The sequence below is a fragment of the Osmia bicornis genome, chromosome 11 (genome assembly GCF_907164935.1).
Source record: "Osmia bicornis bicornis chromosome 11, iOsmBic2.1, whole genome shotgun sequence".
NCBI classification, from domain to species: domain Eukaryota; kingdom Metazoa; phylum Arthropoda; class Insecta; order Hymenoptera; family Megachilidae; genus Osmia; species Osmia bicornis.
Genome location: NC_060226.1, coordinates 7,651,167 through 7,662,305, shown reverse-complemented (window position 1 = coordinate 7,662,305; position 11,139 = coordinate 7,651,167). Strand labels below are relative to the sequence as shown.

Sequence of the window (11,139 nt, the reverse complement as noted above, 5' to 3'; positions counted from 1 at the left end):
ATTAAATCGAAAAAAACGTGGATGACGATTCTGAAAAAAGACATTGTCTTTATTATCAAGGCTTACATACGTGTCTTGAAAATTCAAAGACACTCGTCGTCGATAATTATTTATAATATATATATAATCGTATATATATTTCTTCTTTCTCTATACAAGTCGATGCTTAAATGTACATACACGCGCTAATACGATTACATTTATACATAATTTCGTTCATAGATTTGTAACTCTCATAGAGAAATAAATGTATTCCATGGGTTGCATGAAATTTCACCGAATTTCACGCAACATCTATTCTAAGATCCCATCCCATTTTATCTCTCTGTACAATTGTAACTTCTTTCCTATTCTTTCAACGAGAAAATTAAAACACGTCAATTTGAACATCAGAGAAATTGAAGACACTGGTGGTTAACAGTTTCTTATTAATTTTTTTTTATAATTGAGTTTCGGGTGTTATAGCATTAAATTTTTTTAGAAATTTTGAAAAAGTAATAATATTCTTTTGTATTGTTTGAAATTTTTTATTTAAAAAAAGCAACTCAAAAATCAATTTATTACTAGTGTCTTCAATTATAATCAAAGATCTCTAGCAGATCTTATTCTTAAACCTAATTTTAAAAAAAGGGATAACGTTCTATAAAACAAAACGAAATGTTAAGTGTAAATTCTAAAGAAAACAGAAATACGAAAGTCCAAAAATGTTAATGCAAGATTGAAATTTTGTATTCGATGGGAAAGCAAAATTTGTACAGTTCGTAATAAATAATTAGAAAATACGATTCAATAATCACTCTTCCCTATTTCTCATTAAAGTATTCATCAGCTACAATCTTTGTCACTCTTTAATTACTACTAGCACGGTTCACAGAGGTGTAAACCTGTCTTCAATTCTATGTACACGATCGTGAGTATTGAAAAAATAAATCATATTCTTCCCCGGGGAGCACCAGACAATTTTCTTACTAGAGAAATCTTTACGTCGAAGCACGGTATTGCCTACGATACGGTACTCCCTTTAGAAAATACAATTTTTATCAATTTACACGTAAAAAGTAATGATACATAATCATTGATGGTAATTCATTTAATATTCAACAACAGACATATAACTCCCTTTATTCGTCTACTCTCGTGCCTGTTCCTTTTCATTATATCTGATTTAAGCATCGAACAACTCGTTCAATTCTTAAACCAAAACATTTTCATCTAATTTGTACAAAGATAGCTTATCCATTTTTGTAAAAATAGAATTTCGATCCTTCGTTACACCGATTTTTATAAATATGGCTCTTTCGTTAAGGATGTTCAAAGAAAATGTACTTTAAGAAATTTTAAGTCGACGACGCACATGCGTCATTCAAGATAATCAATGACACACCAGATGCGTCTTCGGAGAAATTTATGTATATTCTGTCAATGTTGCTGTCCAATGTAGAAATAAGGATATACGATAGAAAAATTTTTAGATTCCTGAACTGTAAAGGTCGTATGTCTAAAGGTGTAGGATTCGTCGCACAATAAGTAACTCTACGCCATGTGTTAAATTACAAAGGATCGAAGTTCCATCTTTGAAAATCGTTTTTTTATCCCTACTTGGCACTTGGTACCTACTACATCTTCCCTTCCACTACTTCCTTCGAATGAGAATCTTCATCGCGCGATTAAACCTTTTTTACGAAGAATCAATTCAAATAAAACGTCAGGCTTTTCGCGATAAAACTTCCATAAGCTCAGTTATTTTTCGTTGCGATCTTTCTATAATTTCAAGCCAAAAACTTTCGTTTCAACGTGAGAATAAAAATTTGTAACGTCGTAAACTGAATCCGTATTGATCGGCTTTTAAGTCTGCTTAATCCTTGATAATCACACGGTTTTAGAATAAATTAATTACACGAGATACCGGTTCGAAAATGTGGAATAAACGCAAGTACCGACTTTCTTCGTTGTATAGCGGCGAAGAATTTCGTTTACCAGGAAGGACGATTGGAGCGAGTACAAGAACAGGAAGTTAAGGATAAAGGACTCGATAATTGGCTAATCATCCTCGAATAAAAACTATCCATATCCATGATACTTCTGAAACAGTGTATTTCATGTATACGACCCTCATATATTAAAGGATGCTATACTAATTTTTACTAGTTCAAGTTGAAGCATTTGGTGAACCTTCGGACAGCGGCCTTAATTTTAATTTAATTTTGTATTTCATATTATCTTCATTTTTTAAATTTCACACTGTTCCTATTAAAATTATTCATAAAAATCCTCAGGGAACAGACCACCTAAATTTGATTTTCTATTTTTTAAATTTTTCAGATAATATTTCCCAATATATCGAAGTTTTCTATTTAAAACTTTCAGTATTTAATTTTAGTACATGAAATACACTAATTAAGAATTATCACATGTATATAATAACATCCACTCCACTCCACGGAATCTCCATAAATATTGTCCAACATGGATTTCTATCGAAAATAACTCATATGTATTCATCCTATATTTATTTCTCATACGTCGCAATCATTTACCATTTACTTTCTCTCTATCCTTCTCTTGCCACTTTAAAAATCTATAAACAATCGATCAATTATTGCTAGCCTCGAGTCCCTCCTATCACGCCATACGAATTTTATTTATAATAATGAATCACTTTAATTACACACATAGAGAAGTTTAAATTGCCCCTTGACTTTGTAGAGAAAACCTTTGAAACAGATACTAATTTTTCGCCTCTCCTAATTTTCTTTCTTATTTCCCTACCTATGAAAAAAACTGAACTTACTAAATATTTGCACACGAAGACGCAAACTATATTAGTATTCGGCAGGACATTGCAGGAGAAGTGAAAAAGTCTTAACAATATACAGAGTGTCCATTAAATATTTGTTAATCGTTAGAACACACGGATCAAATGCTAAAATATATAACTTAGAACAGAATTGCTGATTTTAATAATTTTTCTTGAAAATTAATATTCAAAAGATGATTCTATGTGCAAAATTAAGTAATTTTTAAATAATTAAATTTGAACGTTTATTGGACACTCGTGCAATTGGCTAACCCCAGACCTTCGTAAATAAGATTTTCCACATAAAAATTGCCAAAATTTGTTCCAAATTGTTCGTAATACTATTAACCCTTTCGTTACTGAGGACGATTATTATTAATATGGAGAATAAAAAGAAATATTTAGAATATTGATATTAAGAACATCGATCTCACCCAAATCCACCCAAAGCGATCACCAGTTAGAACAAAAAGATTCAACCAAATTCACCCAACTTTCGGTGAAAAGAATCTTTTCGTCCACTGGTAAGTTAAAAACATCGAAGTCCCCGTCCACGAGAAAAGTTGAAGATGAACTGGTTCCACTGCGGAAGAGGCTCTTACGAGTTAACCGTTTCAGGACACCCTGCAAAAATCCTCGGATAAAATTAAATCTAAAGTTTCAGTAACCTTCATTTGCCCATTCCCACGAGTGCCTCGTCCATCAGCTCGTCGTCGGTGATGCAGGGCGAGGCAGAGTGGGGCGAGGGCGGTATAACCCTCGGCGAGGGTGCAGGACTCTTCACGATGTGGACACTGACGGAAGGACTGGCGGGAAAGGCAGGAGGAGGTGGCGGTGGGGTGTTCCTGCGCACCGAGGCAGCCTGGGTCATCGCCCTCTCGGGAATGCTGGTGAAGGTCAGGCTCTTGGCCACGTCTTTCGGCGTTGAAAAATCCAACAACATCTCGGCAGCCTCTTGAGACGTGGTCGACGGTATTTCTGTACCGCTCGTTTTCATCGTGCCTGATGAACCCTCCGAAGACACGACCGATCCTAACGAAGAGGAACTCGAGGATCCTCCGGAAGACGGGACTTGCTGCTGTTGTTGCTGTTGTGGCTGTTGCGACTGTGGTTGCGACTGTGACGGCTGCTGCTGCTGTGGTTGCTGCTGTTGCTGCTTCTTCTCGTCGGATTTGTACTTGGTCATGGTGGCATCAACCGGCTTGATACTCAGATTCAAACTCTCCGAGCTACCATTGCCAGAGCTCGTTGCGTTCGTTACGTTCTCGCTCGTTATCGTACCTGTCGTCATCATGGTAGGGTACACGGATTTGCTAGTAGACTGCGCGTCAGAACCTTTTGGTAGAACGGCCATTACCGGACCACTGCCACTGTTTTCGTCTTTCCCAGCGGCGGTGGAGTTCAAGCTGCTACTCAGAAACTGCGTGTTACTCCTACTCATCGATGGCTCCTTGCACGCGTCACGAGACTCGTTTTCGCTTGATTGCATAGACAAGTTCGTAGGAATGTCCATATCGTGCGAGCTACCGCTAGATAACGGGGGCAGAAGAAGGTTACTGGTACTGTCCGTGCCCAAGTTAATTACCGAGGCGGCGCTTGTCATTGAAAGATTGTCAGGCTTCGTTTGTACATGATCCCGTCTACCCTGGTTCGATTGCTCCTCCGAACTCGTTTTAGAGACAGTCGACGAGGTATTCGATAACGCTTGTAACTTTCCCTGTTCCGTCGTTTGCTTAGTCGCAAGATTGTCCAAAGTCTTCCCACTGTCCGGTAGCATGGATAGCTTGTCCGATTTCTTGTCGGTGGAATCCGTATTGGCTCTAGCGGATAATTTGGGGATTTGAAATTTAGTGTCTAATTGCTTCATGAGACCTTCGACGACCAACTGCGGTGGTAGACTGGGTAGATTCGACAAATTGGTCATGGAAGCGTGAGCAGCCAGCAACTTGAACGCCCTTTCGCTCTCGCTTTCCTCCCGCAGTCCTAAAGGACTCGATTTTCTACTGTCCCCGATCCCCTTCGAAGGAAATATACTTTTATCGGCAGACTTCGACAGCCGAGACTTGTCACGGTTTCGACTGAGATCCGTCACACCGGAACCGGCTGTCTTTGGGGAACTCGAAGAAGACTTCGAAGACATGACACCTTTCGAAAGCAATCCGCTGCTACCGCTGCCACCGACGTTGATCCCCCCGGCACCGTTACCACTTCCAGAATTTGATCCGGAGATAGTTTTTAATGTTGACAGCATCTTTTGTCCTAGCAACGTTGCTTTACCTCCGCTACTGCTTCCAGAACCGGAAGACGAAGATCCAGATAGTTTTGGGGATGTCTGAGATGGAGGCTTCTTCGAGGCGGGACCAGAACTCACTCCTGGTTTCAAGCCAGTGTGCGTTTTCGGCGAACCGTTACCCGACATGGAAGTCGACGAGGTGGAGGTACCCGAAGAAGTTCCGGTCGCGACAGACGCCGATGACGAAGACAGTTTCAGATTGGTGCCAGACTTTGAGTCCTTTGTGCGAGTTTTATTGATCGTTATCTTCATCCCATCGGAACTGTGCTTCACCATGTACTCCGCAGGATTCTTCGTGTCCATCGAAGAATTTTTACTGATACACTTCCCCTCCGCAGTTTTGTTCGACGAACTTCCAACGTTTCTCTCCTTCTGACCGCTGGAAGTACCACTTCCACCCGTAGAAGGATTAGTTCCGCTGTTACCATTGTCCTCTGTACAGTTTTGAGCGCTCTTCAGCTTATCGATCACAGCGTTCAACGATCCTTTCTTATTCTTCGCCTGCTGCTGAGCGATGGCCGACTTGCCTAGCTCTGAACTTCCGGATGGCGGTGTGCTACCACCGCTGCTGGGCAACGTCGACTGCGCCTCCCCGCTAGGAATTAATTCCAGTTGTTTCAACTTACCGCTGGAGGACTTTGTTTTAGGACTCTGGTGACCGCTCGAACCACCGAAGGCTAACGATGACGTCTTTCTCTCCTTGTCGCGATTCGAATCTTTGCCCGACGACGAAGAGGACGACTTTATCTTCGATTGTCCGGAATCGGTGGTTTTGCTCGACGGTGAATTCGCCGCGGATTTCAGGGCAGACATACTCGGCTTGCCGGTGCTCGCCGAACTTCCGTGCTTCGGTGACGAGGTACCATGTTTCGGGCTCACGCTCGCAGGCACCGGCGTATGCTTGGGACTACTGCTGTAGACCGGAGAGTGCTTTGGACTTTGCACTGGCTTGTTTGTTGACTGTTTCAATGTAGGACTGGACTTACCTACGAGAGCGAGTGGACTGGTATGCGTCGGAGAGGGGCTAAATTTTCTTAACGTTGTCGCCGGCGAAGATGGCCTCGAACTTAAACTCGGCGGCGATTCGGTCGGTTTAATGCTCACCGAGACTGGTTTCGATAGAGGGTCCTGTTTAGACGGTATCTTATCCGGCGGCGGTCCCATAGGACTGTCTTCTCTCTTACGCTTACGCCTCTTTTCCAACTTTCCCTTATCCTCGGTCGACTTTCCCTTGGAACTTTTTCGTTCCCTACGCTCGTCTGTCAGACTCTTCGACTGTGTCGGCCCGGCTATCGGAGTTATAGTGATAGAATTCGGTAAAGTGGTTTGCGGCGAGGACGTAATCGGTATTATTTCAATTCCTGGCCTCCTTTCCAAACCCATCCCCGTAAGTACAGAGTTATAGTTTGTAGTTTGACCCAAACTACTGCTTGAAATTGGCGTTATACTTACTGACGGCGGCACTAGACTTTTGTTCTCTTCGAATATAATCGGACTCTTTTTCTCTTCCCTTTTCCTCGACTTGCGCTCACGTTTGATCAGCTCTTCGACGTCTTGCAAATCGTGAACCTCCGTTATTTCGCTCTCGTTGTCGATATCGTAGTCGGAACTCTTATCCGTTCCCAAGATGTCGGTGGGATCTAAGTTAGAAAAATCTAAACCACTAGTTAAACTCGTGGCTGAAGTCGGCGTGGACGTTCTAGTTTCGTTTAAATTTTCTCTGCCACCAGTAGGCGTACCGAGAGGCGTCGAATCTGAACTGGAACTCTCTAACAATATTTCAGCACTCTCGTCTCCTTTTCGTTTCGGACTACGCCAAATACCGTCCGCCGTTTTTCTTTTACGCGTTTTCTTGGGACGCTCGTTTAAAGGATTTGACAAGGAGTTTTTTGCTTGCCCAAGCAAAGCTCCTAGTTGCAGAGGATTCAACATCGCAGTTGTGGTATCGGATTGGCCGGAATATGACGGAAAACCGATACTATTCTCCGTTCCGGCATCTAAAAAAGACTGCTGCTGTTGCTGTTGTTGTTGTTGCTGCTGCTGCTGCTGCTGTTGCTGCTGTTGCTGTTGCTGCTGCTGCTGCTGCTGCGACGACTGCTGTCTCCCCATCGTTCCGTTACCATTATTCAAACCGGGTTCTTGCTTGATTTTGGTTTCTCCGTTCGTGAAATCAGGCATCCCCGAACCATTCTGATTGTTCTGATCTTTGCCAGAGCCGAGATTTATGTTATAATTTCCATTTCCACTGTTCATATTCGTCATAGTGCTTAAAGCGTCGCGGCTCTCCCATGATTTCATAAGTATCCTCATCGTCAAAGGTATACTCAGACACTTTTGTAAGACTTTTCCAGTCAAATCAGACGTCTGTTCCGTGTTCGTTATACTTATGCCGTATAATTTACACTTCAGCGCGGAAATATCCGTCAAGTCTAGCTCAGCTGTTGCCATTGTCTCCTCGAAGGGATGCTCCAGACTTACCGATATGTGTTGCCACGATAAAGCGCTCACTTCGAATATCGTCGCGTGTTCTGGATCTTGCCGAGCCATCGGTCTAACGCAACTGCTAATCAAAGTGTTGAAAAGCGCTTGCTGTCTCAAGTATACCAAAATTTGGGGAACGTGAGCCGGATGAGTGAAGGGAATGCTACATACTAACACACCCTCCAAATTTTTGTTCTCCGTCATGAAGTAACAGTGCTGTTGATCTGGCAGACTCTGTAACCAAGCATTAACTTGAAACCGTGGAAGTTGTTAAGAATTACTAAATGTATAAAATATTTTACGTACCACGTAAAGCCCTCTGTTGTTTCGACAATCTAATTGACCTTCACTGGCATGCTGAATAATCAGACTAAGTAACGGATGAGGAGCAGATATATCCCCGCATTCGAGCTCTGTCACTTTCTGTATTCTACGTACTAGTTCCATGCACATTGGCATTTTCTTGGCTAGCTTCAGTACGAAGCAAGCTGGCAGTACCGATGAATTTGTACCAGTTAAAGGAGCATAAGATGGAGTACTAAAAATTACTTATTATTAATTACACTGTAATTAAAATAAAGTATGTTTTTTCAATGAATTATCAACCTTTTTCCTGTTGGACTTCTATTTACAGTTATGATACTAGATGTAGGCAACTTATGAGCGGTCGAACCTTCCATACAAACTGTCACGGAATGGCCGATCTTTCGTTTGATAACTACTTCCGAACTCAACGCATCACAGGTACGATTCTCGTGATCTATTAAATCATAAGGAGAAACGAAATACGTCAGTTTCATCGCGTGACCTCCTCTTCTTCGCTCAAGGATTCCTGAAAATACAAAATTATTCTATTAGATATAATACATTTCATTCTTTTGTTCTATACAAATAAATAAATTAGATACCAACCTACTGGGCTTTTATGAACAAGGTTAAAAGGTTCTTTTATAAACGTTTGCAATTGAGCTAAGATACCCAGATCAGCTTCCAGTGATTGTAAAGCACTAAATGCTTTACACTTTACCTTTTTATCAGCATTTAATTGATATATCGATGCTAAACCTTCTAATTGTACTGTAAAATCAAGGAAGTCTCCACGCGACAAGCAAGAGACCAACACATCACAGCTCTATAAATATATCATTAAAATTGTATTTAACTGACTTTCAATATAAATTAGAACATTTTTAAACATTAAATATGCACCTGCTGCTCATTCTTTCCTTCATGATGAATTTTAACATCTTTAACTATACCGGATGGCTCCAAAAGAACTTCCAAAAAGAACATATCAGAGGAGATAAACAACTCTGTACCTGGTGGACCAGACATCATAAACTTTAAGCTGTAACCCAATCAAGACACATATATTTACTGATACCTTATTCTATTTTCTGATTTAATAATCATTAAGTATTTACCCCAACTGCCTTGTTAAACTCTCCAAGCGTTCCACCATAGATTGCAAAGATGTTACTTTTATGGAATGTTGCAAGGTATCTAAACATTTCTGCAGTTGACTCTTTTCTGCACTATCTATTGCAAACCTCTTATCCTGTTTTTACAATAAATGTTATCAGTTGAAAATAGCTAAAGGATTCTATTATCTTTTCTTTAGTACTCACCAGCATAGCCATGCGTAAGTTTTTGGCAGTTTCAACCAAAGATTTAAATGAGGAAGATTTAGAGCGTAATTTCTCCATAAGCAACTCCATCTGCCACTCTTTCCCCTTATCCATTGTTGAACCACTAGTGGCAGAAGGTTGCCCACCTGCATTGCAAAGTTTATATAAGTTACTGGGCAATTAATATGTTTTATTTCTACACGATATAAATGTATAAAAATTTGATCAAACATTCAAATTCTGTAAGTTTCATCAGATACAAATTTTTCATTTGTATAAAAGTAGAATAAAGTTTGTTACATGTTCATTAAATAAATTTTAAATTACTCTTACCGAGGGGCTTTTGTCCGTTCGCAACATCCATGTATCCCGTGGTGTTACACGGATGTTGAAATTTATGCTTATATCGATTATATTCGCTGTTATAATATCACAACAACATTATTACACACTACATTGTGACAGGAGCTGTTATTTTCACCTAACCCACGTTTGATCGTTTAACAGCTCCTAACCTTCACCCACAATATACTAACTATACTTAGAAGCCATACGTTTCTACGTATAGGCGTTTTCGTCCATGACATGCCTCAAGAGGGGGAATTCTGTAACGCTCTTTTACACCCTCTATAGTTGTATTTTACACATTAATATTCATCAGCGTGTTAAAAACCTTCTGAATAGAAAGTTATTGATTGCCATGAAACGCTAAATTTTATTTTACTATAGGACAGAATTTATTTCATAAGTTCGTACAAGTTATAGTACTCGACAATGTGTAACAATGTGTAAGTCCTACCAAGCGTTTTCTATACAAAAATGATCATAGGTACAGAATGTTAGGTTTTCATTTACACCTGTTGTTAAAAACTAACAATAAGTAGAAGCATACATATGTAATTGCACTAAAAATGCATTATATATGGATTGTAACATCTAAATGTGTTTCAGAACGTTACTGCATGCCTTTATTCTCAAGGGATCATGATACAAAGAACAGTTTATATAACGGTCGTGCCTGTTTTACTAATCCCTCTTCTACCACAACTGAAAAGCCACAATTTCGACTTCCTTTGATTCTATTTTTTTATTCTTTTTTTTGCTTTGCGTTGAGGCCGAACTTCGAATTCCGCATCGGTAAAACAGCCCGTATTTGATAGAGAAACTGATTCCAGCGCCACCTCAGTTATCGTATCCAACTAACGGCATACTATACTACATCACCTTTCGCATTCACCTACATAACACGTGTATGCTACAACAGCTATATGTATATGTATATGTATAAGTACTTAGATAATTAAACAATACTGACCATGCATTCATTATTATTAATTTTCTTTCCGTAAAATTGTATTTGCAATATGATACACTTCAGAATCTTAAAGATATAGTTCCTGAAAAAAATATAACAGCGATTAAATAGCAAAAAAGCATTTTCGCAGCCAATTCGCTCGTATTATTTGCTGCATAATTAATAAACGTACCATAGAAATAACGATACAGTTATTAATTAGTCATCAAATAATAACGATTGCCCAGGTCTCACCACGGGGAGGTTGCTGCGGGTGGAGACCCGCCCTACCTCATCCCATCCACCCTCCATTTATGCAAATTTTTACTTTTATTAAAAAACATCATCCTCTTGGTGCACATTTGCAAAACGTTTCGACTGTTGTGCAAACGAACAACAAAAGGAGCATTATTTTTATTCACTACCTACCTATCTACTTATCTATACATATATTTACGTAGATTTTTGCTTTTTATTCCTATCGCAATATTTTTTAATTTTGATTTTGATTACAGATCTGTAATTAATAAATATGCAATTGCATATTTGTCCTACATACTTATATTACTAAGAATACCTCTCTATAGGAACACTCGTAATTATATTAAAAATTCGCTTAAATCTAACGCTTCCTAATTAAACACTG

General features: G+C 39.6%; 1 protein-coding gene across 1 annotated transcript; it reads right to left on the bottom strand.

Moving 5' to 3' along the window:
- Nucleotides 1–22: 22 nt before the first annotated feature.
- On the bottom strand, nucleotides 23–10,083 carry LOC114873904 (mediator of RNA polymerase II transcription subunit 1). The gene is made up of 8 exons (XM_029182684.2): nucleotides 9,533–10,083; nucleotides 9,200–9,345; nucleotides 8,996–9,129; nucleotides 8,781–8,919; nucleotides 8,484–8,703; nucleotides 8,178–8,403; nucleotides 7,878–8,109; nucleotides 23–7,805 (listed from the first exon to the last, which is right to left on the bottom strand). The coding sequence occupies exons 1-8, from the start codon at nucleotides 9,561–9,563 to the stop codon at nucleotides 3,468–3,470; spliced, it is 5,466 nt and encodes a 1,821-aa protein (XP_029038517.2). The 5' UTR covers nucleotides 9,564–10,083; the 3' UTR covers nucleotides 23–3,467.
- Between the last annotated feature and the right edge of the window lie 1,056 nt (nucleotides 10,084–11,139).

Coding starts and splice junctions, on each gene's coding strand:
- LOC114873904 (XM_029182684.2), bottom strand. CDS start 9,563: ATGGATGTTGCGAACGGACAAAAGCCCCTCG. Junction 8,110..8,177: donor AGAAGTCCAACAGGAAAAAG/GTTGATAATTCA, acceptor AGTAATTTTTAG/TACTCCATCTTATGCTCCTT. Junction 7,806..7,877: donor ACAACAGAGGGCTTTACGTG/GTACGTAAAATA, acceptor GCTTGGTTACAG/AGTCTGCCAGATCAACAGCA.